The following is a 16,315-nucleotide window of genomic DNA, read 5'->3' as shown; positions in this document are numbered from 1 at the left end:
CACCTGTACATAGCCCATCTATAAATAGCCCAAACAACTACCTCTTTACCTACTGTATTTATTTATTTATTTATTTATTTTGCTCCTTTGCACCCCATTATTTCTATCTCTACTTTTTTTCTATCTCTACTATCTCTACTTTTTTTTACTTGCTATATTGTATTTACTTCGCCACCATGGCCTTTTTATATTTTTATTTATTTATATATATATTTTGTTTGCCTTCACCTCCCTTATCTCACCTCACTTGCTCATATTGTATATAGACTTATTTTTCACTGTATTATTGACTGTATGTTTGTTTTACTCCATGTGTAACTATGTGTTGTTGTATGTGTCGAACTGCTTTGCTTTATCTTGGCCAGGTCGCAATTGTAAATGAGAACGTGTTCTCAATTTGCCTACCTGGTTAAATAAAGGTGAAATAAAATAAAAATAAATGTGTAAACCTGTCTGTTAATGATGATGTAATAATGTCCCAGTGATGTGTAAACCTGTCTGTTAATGATGATGTAATAATGTCCCAGTGATGTGTAAAATCAGTGATGTGTAAACCTGTCTGTTAATGATGATGTAAAAACACTGTCCCAGTGATGTGTAAACCTGTCTGTTAATGATGATGTAATAATGTCCCAGTGATGTGTAAACCTGTCTGTTAATGAGGATGTAATAATGTCCCAGTGATGTGTAAACCTGTCTGTTAATGATGATGTAGTAATGTCTCAGTGATGTGTAAACCTGTCCGTTAATGATGATGTAATAATGTCCCAGTGATGTGTAAACCTGTCTGTTAATGATGATGTAATAATGTCCCAGTGATGTGTAAACCTGTCTGTTAATGATGATGTAATAATGTCTCAGTGATGTGTAAACCTGTCCGTTAATGATGATGTAATAATGTCCCAGTGATGTGTAAACCTGTCTGTTAATGATGATGTAATAATGTCCCAGTGATGTGTAAACCTGTCTGTTAATGATGATGTAATAATGTCCCAGTGATGTGTAAACCTGTCTGTTAATGATGATGTAATAAAACTGTCCCAGTGATGTGTAAACCTGTCTGTTAATGATGATGTAACACTGTCCCAGTGATGTGTAAACCTGTCTGTTAATGATGATGTAATAATGTCCCAGTGATGTGTAAACCTGTCTGTTAATGAATGTAATAATGTCCCAGTGATGTGTAAACCTGTCTGTTAATGATGATGTAATAATGTCTCAGTGATGTGTAAACCTGTCTGTTATTGATGATGTAATAATGTCTCAGTGATGTGTAAACCTGTCTGTTAATGATGATGTAATAATGTCCCAGTGATGTGTAAACCTGTCTGTTCATGATGATGTAATAATGTCCCAGTGATGTGTAAACCTGTCTGTTAATGATGATGTAATAAAACTGTCCCAGTGATGTGTAAACCTGTCTGTTAATGATGATGTAACACTGTCCCAGTGATGTGTAAACCTGTCTGTTAATGATGATGTAATAACACTGTCCCAGTGATGTGTAAACCTGTCTGTTAATGAATGTAATAATGTCCCAGTGATGTGTAAACCTGTCTGTTAATGATGATGTAATAATGTCTCAGTGATGTGTAAACCTGTCTGTTATTGATGATGTAATAATGTCTCAGTGATGTGTAAACCTGTCTGTTAATGATGATGTAATAATGTCCCAGTGATGTGTAAACCTGTCTGTTCATGATGATGTAATAATAATATCCCAGTGATGATGCAATCTCTATTGCACTCCACACTGCCCTTTCCCACCTGGGCAAAAGGAACAGCTATGTGAGAAGGCTATTCATTGACTACAGCTATTCATTGACTACAGCTCAGCGTTCAACACCATAGTACCCTCAAAGCTCATCACTAAGCTAAGGACCCTGGAACTGAACATCTCCCTCTGCAACTGGATCCTGGACTTCCTGACGGGCCGCCCCCAGGTGGTGAGGGTAGGTAACAACACATCCGCCACGCTGATCCTCAACACGGGGCGCCCCTCAGGGGTGCGTGCTCAGTCCCCTCCTGTACTCCCTGTTCACTCAATCATCTCCTTTGTGTTGATCACGTTGAGGGAGAGGTTGTTGTCCTAGCACCACACGGCCAGGTCTCTGACCTCCTCCCTATAGGCTGTCTCGTCGCTGAGGGAGAGGTTGTTGTCCTGGCACCACATGGCCAGGTCTCTGACCTCCTCCCTATAGGCTGTCTCGTTGTTGTCGGTGATCAGGTCTACCACTGTTGGGTAATCGGTCATGCCTGGCCAGTCATGCCTGACCGTGTGGTGCCAGGACAACAACCTCTCCCTCAATGTGATCAAGACAAAGGAGATGATTGTGGACTACAGGAAATGGAGGACCGAGCACACCCCCATTCTTATCGAAAGGGCTGCAGTGAAAACTGAAAAACAGCTTCTATCTCAAGGCCATCAGACTGTTAAATTGTCATCACTAGCCGGCTATCACCCGGCCATTCAACCTTGCACCATAGAGGCTGCTGCCCTATATACATATGATATGGATTCACTGGCCTCTGTAATAATGGAACACGTGTCCTTTTAATAATGTTTACATCGTCCTAATATTTATATATTTCTTAATTACATTCTTTTACTTTTAAATTTGTGTGTATTGTTGTGAATTGTTAGATACTACTGCACTGTTGGAGCTAGGAACACAAGCATTTAGTTAGATATTACTGTTGGAGCTAGGAACACAAGCATTTAGTTAGATATTACTGTTGGAGCTAGGAACACAAGCATTTAGTTAGATATTACTGTACTGTTTTAGTTAGTTAGATATTACTGTTGGAGCTAGGAACACAAGCATTTAGTTAGATACTACTGCACTGTTGGAGCTAGGAACACAAGCATTTAGTTAGATATTACTGTTGGAGCTAGGAACACAAGCATTTAGTTAGATACTACTGTTGGAGCTAGGAACACAAGCATTTAGTTAGATATTACTGTTGGAGCTAGGAACACAAGCATTTAGTTAGATATTACTGTTGGAGCTAGGAACACAGGCATTTAGTTAGATATTACTGTTGGAGCTAGGAACACAAGCATTTAGTTAGATACTACTGTTGGAGCTAGGAACACAAGCATTTAGTTAGATATTACTGTTGGAGCTAGGAACACAAGCATTTAGTTAGATATTACTGCACTGTTGGAGCTAGGAACACAAGCATTTAGTTAGATATTACTGTTGGAGCTAGGAACACAAGCATTTAGTTAGATACTACTGTTGGAGCTAGGAACACAAGCATTTAGTTAGATATTACTGCACTGTTGGAGCTAGGAACAAAAGCATTTAGTTAGATATTACTGCACTGTTGAAGCTAGGAACACAAGCATTTAGTTAGATACTACTGTTGGAGCTAGGAACACAAGCATTTAGTTAGATACTACTGTTGGAGCTAGGAACAAAAGCATTTAGTTAGATATTACTGCACTGTTGAAGCTAGGAACAAAAGCATTTAGTTAAAAAAATAATTCGTTTTTTATTTGAACCTCTCCCCCTCTACATCATTACATTTAACAACATAATAATACATGGTCCACCATTTCCTCTACCATTCAGCCATTACCCACACAAATCTAAAAGTTAAATAATGGATTTAAAGAAATATATAAATACAAGGACAATCAATGTCGGAGTGGCATTGACAAAAATACAGTAGAGTTGAATACTGACTTGCCTAGTTAAATAAAGGTTAAATAAAATAACAAATAACAAAACAAACGTCTGAAATGAGAAAAGATTGTGTGGTGGTGATGGGAGTAGTTTAGTTAGAAATGAAGGTTTAGAGAAGAGAAGAATATATCGGTATTAATAACGGGCTTCACACTCCAGTACTGTAGGGGGCGGTGTTTACACCTCTCGGTCGGTTGCGATCCGCCGATAAAAACTCTAAGAAGAAAAGCAACAACAGCTTGTCATCCATCTCGGTAGCTTGCTAGCCGACATAGCGGAAACGTTCAAGTTCTTTAGACGCTTTCTGGTATATGAGCCACTCTGTTTTGAACACATTTATGTCGTTTAGATAATTATCCAATTTAATTTCCTATTTACGTTCAGCTAGCTGTCTCGTTAAGTTAGCATTAGCCTAGCTAGCTAGCTGTCTCGTTAAGTTAGCATTAGCCTAGCTAGCTAGCTGTTAGCTAACATCCCCGACCATGAGTTCACCAAGCTACTCGTCTCCTGTTGAAGAAGAGGAGGTCTGCTGGACGGAGAAAGAGGGTCTGGGGCTGAACGTTGTCGTGAAAGAGGAGAAGGAAGAAGAGGATGTGACAGTAAAACAAGAAGTAGAGGATGAGGCTGTTACCGTGAAAGAAGAAGAGAAAGACATTTTAGTGAAAGAAGAGGAAGACGCGTTCAGAGTGAAAGAGGGTGAGGCTGTTACAGTAAAAGAAGAAGAGAAAGACGTTTCAGTGAAAGAGGAGGAAGACGCGTTCAGAGTGAAAGAGGAGGAGGATGTTACAGTAAAAGAAGAGGAGAAAGAGAAAGAGGAGGATGCCGTTTTTGGAGTGAAGAAGGAAGGAGAGATTACTGTCACATTGAAAGATGAAGAGGAGGACACAGGCGATCTGATTAACACCAGTAAGTACTGTCCTAAAAACAGGGGTTATTTACTCCGCAGTTGTTCAACTGATGTGACAAAAGCTATGAAAAGTACCCAGATTTTTAATTGGCAAGAAATAGTCATTCATATCCACAAAATATGTTATCAAATCAAACTGTATTTGTCACATGCGTCGAATACAACAAGTATAGACCTTACCATGAAATGCTTACTTACAAGCCCTTAACCAACATTGAATTGTACCTTTATTTAACTATTTAACTCAGTTTTAGAACAAATTCTTATTTTCAATGACGGCCTTCCGGGGGGAACAGTGGGTTAACTGTTCAGGGGGAAGAACGACAGGTTTTTACCTTGTCAGCTCAGGGATTCGATCCAGCAACCTTTTGGTTACTAGTCCAACGCTCTAACCACTAGGCTACCTGCCACCCCTCCACTCTAACCACTAGGCTACCTGCCACCCCTCCACTCTAACCAATAGGCCACCTGCCACCCCAATACATTGCAGTTCAAGAAGAGTTGAGAAAATATTTAGCAAATAAGCTAAAGTAACACAATAAAATACCAATAACTAGGCTATATACAGGTGGTACTGGTACAGAGTCAATGTGGAGGCTATATACAGGGGGTACCGAGTCAGTGTGGAGGCTATATACAGGGGGTACCGAGTCAGTGTGGAGGCTATATACAGGGGATACCGAGTCAATGTGGAGGCTATATACAGGGGATACCGAGTCAATGTGGAGGCTATATACAGGGGATACCGAGTCAGTGTGGAGGCTGTATACAGGGGGTACCGAGTCAATGTGGAGGCTATATACAGGGGGTACCGAGTCAGTGTGGAGGCTATATACAGGGGGTACCGAGTCAGTGTGGAGGCTATATACAGGGGGTACCGAGTCAGTGTGGAGACTATATACAGGGGGTACCGAGTCAGTGTGGAGACTATATACAGGGGGTACCGAGTCAATGTGCGGGGGTAAAGGTTAGTTGAGGTAATATGTACATGTATGTAGGGGTGAAGTGACTATGTATAGATAATAAACAGAGAGTAACAGCAGTGTACATGTAGGTAGGGGTGAAGTGACTATGCATAGATAATAAACAGTGAGTAGCAGCAGTGTACATGTAGGTAGGGGTAAACTAACTATGTATAGATATATATATATATATATGTGTATAGTGTGTATATATATATATATATATATATATATATATATATATATATATATATATATATATATATATAGTATACTGTATATATATAGTATAGTGTATATATATAGTATAGTGTATATATATAGTATAGTGTATATATATATATATATATAGTATAGTATGTATACATAGTCACTTCACCCCTACCTACATGTACATATTACCTCAACTAACCTGTACCCCCGCACACTGACTCGGTACCCCCTGTATATAGCCTCCACATTGACTCGGTACCCCCTGTATATAGCCTCCACACTGACTCGGTACCCCCTGTATATAGCCTCCACATTGACTCTGTACCGGTACCCCCTGTATATAGCCTCCACATTGACTCGGTACCCCCTGTATATAGCCTCCACACTGACTCGGTACCGGTACCTCCTGTATATAACCTCCACATTGACTCGGTACCGGTACCCCCTGTATATAGTCTCCACATTGACTCTGTACCGGTACCCCCTGTATATAGCCTCCACATTGACTCTGTACCGTAACACCCTGTATATAGCCTCCACATTGACTCTGTACCGGTACCCCCTGTATATAGCCTCCACATTGACTCTGTACCGGTACTCCCTGTATATATTCTCCACATTGACTCTGTACCGTAACACCCTGTATATAGCCTCCACATTGACTCTGTACCGGTACCCCCTGTATATAGCCTCCACATTGACTCTGTACCGTAACACCCTGTATATAGCCTCCACATTGACTCTGTACCGTAACACCCTGTATATAGCCTCCACATTGACTCTGTACCGTAACACCGTGTATATAGCCTCCACATTGACTCTATACCGTAACACCCTGTATATAGCCTCAACATTGACTCTGTACCGTAACACCCTGTATATAGTCTCCACATTGACTCTGTACCGGTACCCCCTGTATATAGCCTCCACATTGACTCTGTACCGTTACACCCTGTATATAGCCTCCACATTGACTCTGTACCGTAACACCCTGTATATAGCCTCCACATTGACTCTGTACCGTAACACCCTGTATATAGCCTCCACATTGACTCTGTACCGTAACACCCTGTATATAGCCTCCACATTGACTCTGTACCGGTACCCCCTGTATATAGCCTCCACATTGACTCTGTACCGTAACACCCTGTATATAGTCTCCACATTGACTCTGTACCGGTACCCCCTGTATATAGCCTCCACATTGACTCTGTACCGTAACACCCTGTATATAGCCTCCACATTGACTCTGTACCGTAACACCCTGTATATAGCCTCCACATTGACTCTGTACCGTAACACCCTGTATATAGCCTCCACATTGACTCTGTACCGTAACACCCTGTATATAGTCTCCACATTGACTCTGTACCGGTACCCCCTGTATATAGCCCTCACATTGACTCTGTACCGGTACCCCCTGTATATAGCCTCCACATTGACTCTGTACCGTAACACCCTGTATATAGCCTCCACATTGACTCTGTACCGTAACACCCTGTATATACAGTGGGGAGAGCAAGTATTTGAGACACTGCCGGTTTTGCAGGTTTTCCTACTTACAAAGCATGTAGAGGTCTGTAATTTTTATCATAGGTACACTTCAACTGTGAGAGACGGAATCTAAAACAAAAATCCAGAAAATCACATTGTATGATTTTTAAGTAATTCATTTGCATTTTATTGCATGACATAAGTATTTGATACATCAGAAAAGCAGAACTTAATATTTTGGTACAGAAACCTTTGTTTGCAATTACAGAGATCATACGTTTCCTGTAGTTCTTGACCAGGTTTGCACACACTGCAGCAGGGATTTTGGCCCACTCCTTCATACAAATCCTTCAGGTTTCGGGGCTGTCGCTGGGCAATACGGACTTTCAGTTCCCTCCAAAGATTTCACTGTGAGGTCTACACCTGTCTACATTTGGTCTACACCTGTTGGTTAAGGGCTGGTCAGTCAGCATTTCACTGTGAGGTCTACACCTGTTGGTTAAGGGCTGGCCAGTCAGCATTTCACTGTGAGGTCTACACCTGTTGGTTAAGGGCTGGTCAGTCAGTATTTCACTGTGAGGTCTACACCTGTTGGTTCAGGGCTGGTCAGTCAGCATTTCACTGTGAGGTCTACACCTGTTGGTTAAGGGCTGGCCAGTCAGCATTTCACTGTGAGGTCTACACCTGTTGGTTAAGGTCTACACCTGTTGGTTAAGGGCTGGTCAGTCAGTATTTCACTGTGAGGTCTACACTTGTTGGTTAAGGGCTGGTCAGTCAGCATTTCACTGTGAGGTCTACACCTGTTGGTTAAGGGCTGGTCAGTCAGTATTTCACTGTGAGGTCTACACCTGTTGGTTAAGGTCTACACCTTTTGGTTAAGGGCTGGTCAGTCATTATTTCACTGTGAGGTCTACACCTGTTGGTTAAGGTCTACACCTGTTGGTTAAGGGCTGGTCAGTCAGTATTTCACTGTGAGGTCTACACCTGTTGGTTAAGGGCTGGTCAGTCAGTATTTCACTGTGAGGTCTACACCTGTTGGTTAAGGGCTGGTCAGTCAGTATTTCACTGTGAGGTCTACACCTGTTGGTTCAGGGCTGGTCAGTCAGCATTTCACTGTGAGGTCTACACCTGTTGGTTAAGGGCTGGACAGTCAGTATTTCACTGTGAGTTCTACACTTGTTGGTTAAGGGCTGGTCAGTCAGCATTTCACTGTGAGGTCTACACCTGTTGGTTAAGGGCTGGTCAGTCAGCATTTCACTGTGAGGTCTACACCTGTTGGTTAAGGGCTGGTCAGTCAGTATTTCACTGTGAGGTCTACACCTGTTGGTTAAGGTCTACACCTGTTGGTTAAGGGCTGGACAGTCAGCATTTCACTGTGAGGTCTACACCTATAGGTTAAAGGCTGGTCAGTCAGTATTTCACTGTGAGGTCTACACCTGTTGGTTAAGGGCTGGTCAGTCAGCATTTCACTGTGAGGTCTACACCTGTTGGTTAAAGGCTGGTCAGTCAGCATTTCACTGTGAGGTCTACACCTGTTGGTTAAGGGCTGGTCAGTCAGTATTTCACTGTGAGGTCTACACCTATAGGTTAAGGGCTGGTCAGTCAGTATTTCACTGTGAGGTCTACACCTGTTGGTTAAGGTCTACACATGTTGGTTAAAGGCTGGACAGTCAGTATTTCACTGTTAGGTCTACACCTGTTGGTTAAGGTCTACACCTGTTGGTTAAAGGCTGGTCAGTCTGCATTTAACTGTGAGGTCTACACCTGTTGGTTAAGGTCTACACCTGTTGGTTAAGGACTGGTCAGTCAGTATTTCACTGTGAGGTCTACACCTGTTGGTTAAGGGCTGGTCAGTCTGTATTTCACTGTGAGGTCTACACCTGTTGGTTAAGGGCTGGTCAGTCTGTATTTCACTGTGAGGTCTACACCTGTTGGTTAAGGGCTGGTCAGTCTGTATTTCACTGTGAGGTCTACACCTGTTGGTTAAGGGCTGGTCAGTCTGTATTTCACTGTGAGGTCTACACCTATAGGTTAAAGGCTGGACAGTCAGCATTTCACTGTGAGGTCTACACCTGTTGGTTAAGGGCTGGTCAGTCAGTATTTCACTGTGAGGTCTACACCTGTTGGTTAAGGGCTGGTCAGTCAGTATTTCACTGTGAGGTCTACACCTGTTGGTTAAGGGCTGGTCAGTCAGCATTTCACTGTGAGGTCTACACCTGTTGGTTAAGGGCTGGTCAGTCAGTATTTCACTGTGAGGTCTACACCTGTTGGTTAAGGGCTGGTCAGTCAGTATTTCACTGTGAGGTCTACACCTGTTGGTTAAGGTCTACACCTGTTGGTTAAGGGCTGGTCAGTCAGTATTTCACTGTGAGGTCTACACCTGTTGGTTAAGGGCTGGTCAGTCAGTATTTCACTGTGAGGTCTACACCTGTTGGTTAAGGGCTGGACAGTCAGTATTTCACTGTGAGTTCTACACTTGTTGGTTAAGGGCTGGTCAGTCAGCATTTCACTGTGAGGTCTACACCTGTTGGTTAAGGGCTGGTCAGTCAGCATTTCACTGTGAGGTCTACACCTGTTGGTTAAGGGCTGGTCAGTCAGTATTTCACTGTGAGGTCTACACCTGTTGGTTAAGGTCTACACCTGTTGGTTAAGGGCTGGACAGTCAGCATTTCACTGTGAGGTCTACACCTATAGGTTAAAGGCTGGTCAGTCAGTATTTCACTGTGAGGTCTACACCTGTTGGTTAAGGGCTGGTCAGTCAGCATTTCACTGTGAGGTCTACACCTGTTGGTTAAAGGCTGGTCAGTCAGCATTTCACTGTGAGGTCTACACCTGTTGGTTAAGGGCTGGTCAGTCAGTATTTCACTGTGAGGTCTACACCTATAGGTTAAGGGCTGGTCAGTCAGTATTTCACTGTGAGGTCTACACCTGTTGGTTAAGGTCTACACATGTTGGTTAAAGGCTGGACAGTCAGTATTTCACTGTGAGGTCTACACCTGTTGGTTAAGGTCTACACCTGTTGGTTAAAGGCTGGTCAGTCTGCATTTAACTGTGAGGTCTACACCTGTTGGTTAAGGTCTACACCTGTTGGTTAAGGACTGGTCAGTCAGTATTTCACTGTGAGGTCTACACCTGTTGGTTAAGGGCTGGTCAGTCTGTATTTCACTGTGAGGTCTACACCTGTTGGTTAAGGGCTGGTCAGTCTGTATTTCACTGTGAGGTCTACACCTATAGGTTAAAGGCTGGACAGTCAGCATTTCACTGTGAGGTCTACACCTGTTGGTTCAGGGCTGGTCAGTCAGCATTTCACTGTGAGGTCTACACCTATAGGTTAAGGGCTGGTCAGTCAGTATTTCACTGTGAGGTCTACACCTGTTGGTTCAGGGCTGGTCAGTCAGCATTTCACTGTGAGGTCTACACCTATAGGTTAAGGGCTGGTCAGTCAGCATTTCACTGTGAGGTCTACACCTGTTGGTTCAGGGCTGGTCAGTCAGCATTTCACTGTAAGGTCTACTACACCTGTTGTATTCAGCATTTCACTGTAAGGTCTACTACACCTGTTGTATTCAGCATTTCACTGTGAGGTCTACTACACCTGTTGTATTCAGCATTTCACTGTGAGGTCTACTACACCTGTTGTATTCTGCATATCACTGTGAGGTCTACTACACCTGTTGTATTCTGCATATCACTGTGAGGTCTACACCTGTTGTATTCTGCATATCACTGTGAGGTCTACACCTGGTCTACACCTGTTGGTTAAGGGCTGGACAGTCAGCATTTCACTGTGAGGTCTACACCTGTTGGTTAAGGGCTGGTCAGTCAGTATTTCACTGTGAGGTCTACTACACCTGTTGTATTCTGCATATCACTGTGAGGTCTACTACACCTGTTGTATTCGGAGCATGTGACAAGTAACATTTGATTTGATTCACAGCAGGGTCTAGTTAGATTTAACTGAGAAAGCATCAAGGTAGTGTGTTTAATGTTTTCAAATGTTTCTGTGTCAGTTTGGACACACAGAGATACTTAGCTCATAATGTGTAGAGAACTGTTCCTTGATGGATAGGCTATTGTACAACACACAGAGCTATTTTCCTTTATTCAGGACATTTAGAATGACGTCACATTACAGAGTAGCCTAGTGGGATTATTCACAAAATTATCTGGTGATCAGGTTATGAAATGTCATGACAAAAACATTTTTTTGTCCATGTTTTAAATGTTGTTTTAAATGATTTATAGTCCTAGGTCTATGTTGTTGTTAGGTGAAGTTATGGGTCCTAAATTAGGTCTATGCTATCATCTGGGATTTACCAGGTTATTACTGCTAAACAATAAACAGTTTTTGGGGTTGTCATAGACTTACAATTGTTTGATTATTTCTCTAAGAGACTATTTGGTTGATAATTACAAATATGTATTTTGGATGCAGCAGTTGTTAGCTTAAATGCTAACGCTAGGCTGGAAGCAAAGCTGTTAGCTAGAATGCTAACGCTTATTGACATAGGCTGGAAGCAAAGCTGTTAGCTAGTATGCTAACGCTTATTGACATAGGCTGGTAGCAAAGCTGTTAGCTAGTATGCTAACGCTTATTGACATAGGCTGGTAGCAAGCTGTTAGCTAGAATGCTAACGCTTATTGACATAGGCTGGTAGCAAAGCTGTTAGCTAGAATGCTAACGCTTATTGACATAGGCTGGTAGCAAAGCTGTTATCTAGTATGCTAACGCTTATTGACATAGGCTGGTAGCAAAGCTGTTATCTAGTATGCTAAAGCTTATTGACATAGGCTGGAAGCAAAGCTGTTAGCTAGAATGCTAACGCTTATTGACATAGGCTGGTAGCAAAGCTGTTAGCTAGAATGCTAACGCTTATTGACATAGGCTGGTAGCAAAGCTGTTAGCTAGAATGCTAACGCTTATTGACATAGGCTGGTAGCAAAGCTGTTATCTAGTATGCTAACGCTTATTGACATAGGCTGGTAGCAAAGCTGTTATCTAGTATGCTAAAGCTTATTGACATAGGCTGGAAGCAAAGCTGTTAGCTAGAATGCTAACGCTTATTGACATAGGCTGGTAGCAAAGCTGTTAGCTAGTATGCTAACGCTTATTGACATAGGCTGGTAGCAAAGCTGTTAGCTAGTATGCTAACGCTTATTGACATAGGCTGGAAGCAAAGCTGTTAGCTATAATGCTAACGCTTATTGACATAGGCTGGTAGCAAAGCTGTTAGCTACAATGCTAACGCTTATTGACATAGGCTGGTAGCAAAGCTGTTAGCTAGAATGCTAACGCTTATTGACATAGGCTGGAAGCAAAGCTGTGAGGTGGAATGCTAACGCTTATTGACATAGGCTGGAAGCAAAGCTGTTAGCTATAATGCTAACGCTTATTGACATAGGCTGGTAGCAAAGCTGTTAGCTACAATGCTAACGCTTATTGACATAGGCTGGTAGCAAAGCTGTTAGCTAGAATGCTAACGCTTATTGACATAGGCTGGAAGCAAAGCTGTTAGCTAGTATGCTAACGCTTATTGACATAGGCTGGAGGCAAAGCTGTGAGGTGGAATGCTAACGCTTATTGACATAGGCTGGAAGCAAAGCTGTTAGCTAGAATGCTAACGCTTATTGGCATAGGCTGGAAGCAAAGCTGTTAGCTTAAATGCTAACGCTTATTGACATAGGCAGGAGGCAAAGCTTTTAGCTAGAATGCTAACGCTTATTGACATAGGCTGGAAGCAAAGCTGTTAGCTAGTATGCTAACGCTTATTGACATAGGCTGGAGTCAAAGCTGTGAGCTAGAATGCTAACGCTTATTGACATAGCCGGAAGCAAAGCTGTTAGCTAGTATGCTAACGCTTATTGACATAGGCTGGAGGCAAAGCTGTGAGGTGGAATGCTAACGCTTATTGACATAGGCTGGTAGTAAAGCTGTTAGCTAGAATGCTAACGCTTATTGACATAGGCTGGAGGCAAAGCTGTGAGGTGGAATGCTAACGCTTATTGACATAGGCTGGTAGCAAAGCTGTTAGCTATAATGCTAACGCTTATTGACATAGGCTGTTAGCAAAGCTGTTAGCTATAATGCTAACGCTTATTGACATAGGCTGGAAGCAAAGCTATTAGCTTAAATGCTAACGCTTATTGACATAGGCAGGAGGCAAAGCTTTTAGCTAGAATGCTAACGCTTATTGACATAGGCTGGAGGCCAAGCTGTTAGCTAGTATGCTAACGCTTATTGACATAGGCTGGAGGCAAAGCTGTGAGGTGGAATGCTAACGCTTATTGGCATAGGCTGGAAGCAAAGCTGTTAGCTTAAATGCTAACGCTTATTGACATAGGCAGGAGGCAAAGCTTTTAGCTAGAATGCTAACGCTTATTGACATAGGCTGGAAGCAAAGCTGTTAGCTAGTATGCTAACGCTTATTGACATAGGCTGGAGTCAAAGCTGTTTGCTAGTATGCTAACGCTTATTGACATAGGCTGGAGTCAAAGCTGTGAGCTAGAATGCTAACGCTTATTGACATAGCCGGAAGCAAAGCTGTTAGCTAGTATGCTAACGCTTATTGACATAGGCTTGAGGCAAAGCTGTGAGGTGGAATGCTAACGCTTATTGACATAGGCTGGTAGTAAAGCTGTTAGCTTAAATGCTAACGCTTATTGACATAGGCTGGAAGCAAAGCTGTTAGCTAGTATGCGAACGCTTATTGACATAGGCTGGTAGCAAAGCTGTTAGCTGGAATGCTAACTCTTATTGACATAGACTGTCAGCAAAGCTAGCCAAAGAGATTTTTCTGGTTGAAATTAAAGTTTTTTTAAAAGTATAAAGCAGTTGTTTTGAAACAATGGCATAAAGTAGCCTTTACAATTATAATCCAAAAGTATTGTGAAATGCACTCATAAGAAACCTATAAATGACTTAAATTGTTATAAAACATCACGGGCAATCACCTTTTACCTCAAATAGACAGTATTTTACTACTAATGTGAAAACAAGACTAAATGTGTCAAATAATTTTAACATTCATTACAGACGTCAATTGTTGTACAACATCATGGCTATGCTGTTGGCATCACCTCCTACAGTGGATCTCTGCTGTTGTGGGCCTTTTATCATCTGTCTGACTTTGTCATTCACACAGGAGAGAGACGTGACTATCGTGGATCCTCTGGGGAGCCTCAACAACAACATGATGCTGACGAGGCAGAGAAGAGTCCCTCCACATCAGAACACCTCGAGAAACACCAGCGGAGACCCACAGGAAAGACACCTCACTGCTGCGCTGACTGTGGGAAGAGACTTACCTCTTCGGCAGACCTTATAAGACACCAGAGAATCCATACAGGAGAGAAACCGTATATCTGTGATCAGTGTGGGAAGAGTTTTAATGTTCCAAGCAGCCTGAAAACACACCAGAGAACACACACAGGAGAGAAGCCTTACCACTGCTCTGACTGTGTAAAGAGATTTGTTTCGTCAGGACATTTAAAATCACATCAGAGAACACACACAGGAGAGAAGCCTTATATCTGTGATCAATGTGGGATGAATTTTACTACATCTAGCCAGCTGACGTTGCACCAGAGAACACACACAGGAGATAAGCCGTATAGCTGTAATCAATGTGGGAAGAGTTTTGCTGCCTCAAGCAGCATGACAGCACACCTGAGAATACACACTGGCGAGAAACCTCACTGTTGCTCTGACTGTGAGAAGAGATTCACCTCTTCAGCAGACCTTAAAATACATCAGAGAAGCCATACAGGAGAGAAGCCTTATAGCTGCTCTGACTGTGGGAAGAGCTTTTCAAAATCATCTATATTACAATCACACCAGAGAATTCACACCGGAGAGAAACCTTATAGCTGCTCTGACTGTGGGAAGAGCTTTTCAAAATCATCTACATTACAATTACACCAGAGAATTCACACTGGAGAGAAACCTTATAGCTGTTATCAATGTGGGAAGAGCTTTACTCACTCAAACAGCTTGATAGTACACCAGAGAACACACACCGGAGAGAAACCTTACCACTGCTCCGACTGTGGAAAGAGATTTGTTTCGTCGGGACATTTAAAATCACATCAGAGAACACACACAGGAGAGAAGCCTTATAGCTGTGATCAATGTGGGAAGAGATTTACTCACTCAAACAGCTTGATAGTACACCAGAGAACACACACAGGAGAGAAGCCTTATAGCTGTGATCAATGTGGGAAGAGCTTTACTCACTCACACAGCTTGATAGTACACCAGAGAACACACACAGGAGAGAAACCTTATAGCTGTACTCAATGTGGGAAGAGTTTTATTAAGTCTAACAGTCTGACTAGACACCAGAGAACGCACACAGGAGAGAAACCTTATAGCTGTGCTCAATGTGGGAAGTGTTTTACTACATCTAGCCATCTGTCTATGCACCAGAGAACACACACAGGACAGAATCCTCATAGTTGAAATCAATATGGGAAGAATTTTACTCTGATATACACACAGGAAATAAATAATGTAGCTGTGATCAATGTGTGAAGAGATACTCTGGTAAAATATATCTGATCAAACATCAGAATATACAGGAAGGAGTTGTTTTATGATGTCAATGAAATAATGTCACAATGTAGAATGTTTTAACATTGTAGAAGGAGTATTTTAATGATGTCACAATGTAGAATGTTTTAACATTGTAGTAGGAGTGTTTTAATGATGTCACAATGTAGAATGTTTTAACATTGTAGAAGGAGTATTTTAATGATGTCACAATGTAGAATGTTTTAACATTGTAGTAGGAGTGTTTTAATGATGTCACAATGTAGAATGTTTTAACATTGTAGTAGGAGTGTTTTAATGATGTCACAATGTAGAATGTTTTAACATTGTAGAAGGAGTATTTTAATGAATAATGTCACAATGTAAAATATATATATTGAGTTAGAGATCCTTCCTTGATACCCTTGTGCATTCACTCCGGGTCTTTGTCCACTACTAAGTACACAAAACCTACAGACAAGAGCAGTATCCTACACTCTTCTAGTGCACATCCCACATT

The 16,315-nt window shown here is 42.0% G+C and overlaps 1 protein-coding gene across 1 annotated transcript; it reads left to right on the top strand.

The window, feature by feature from the left end:
• Window positions 1–3,906: 3,906 nt before the first annotated feature.
• On the top strand, window positions 3,907–16,215 carry LOC129839833 (zinc finger protein ZFP2-like). Its single transcript, XM_055907502.1, has 2 exons — window positions 3,907–4,598; window positions 14,411–16,215. Exons 1-2 carry the CDS (start codon window positions 4,175–4,177, stop codon window positions 15,724–15,726), a joined length of 1,740 nt encoding a protein of 579 aa, XP_055763477.1. The 5' UTR covers window positions 3,907–4,174; the 3' UTR covers window positions 15,727–16,215.
• The last annotated feature ends 100 nt before the right edge of the window (window positions 16,216–16,315 follow it).

Source organism: Salvelinus fontinalis, chromosome 40 (genome assembly GCF_029448725.1).
Source record: "Salvelinus fontinalis isolate EN_2023a chromosome 40, ASM2944872v1, whole genome shotgun sequence".
Classification (NCBI taxonomy): domain Eukaryota; kingdom Metazoa; phylum Chordata; class Actinopteri; order Salmoniformes; family Salmonidae; genus Salvelinus; species Salvelinus fontinalis.
This window is presented reverse-complemented; position numbering and strand designations above follow the sequence as displayed.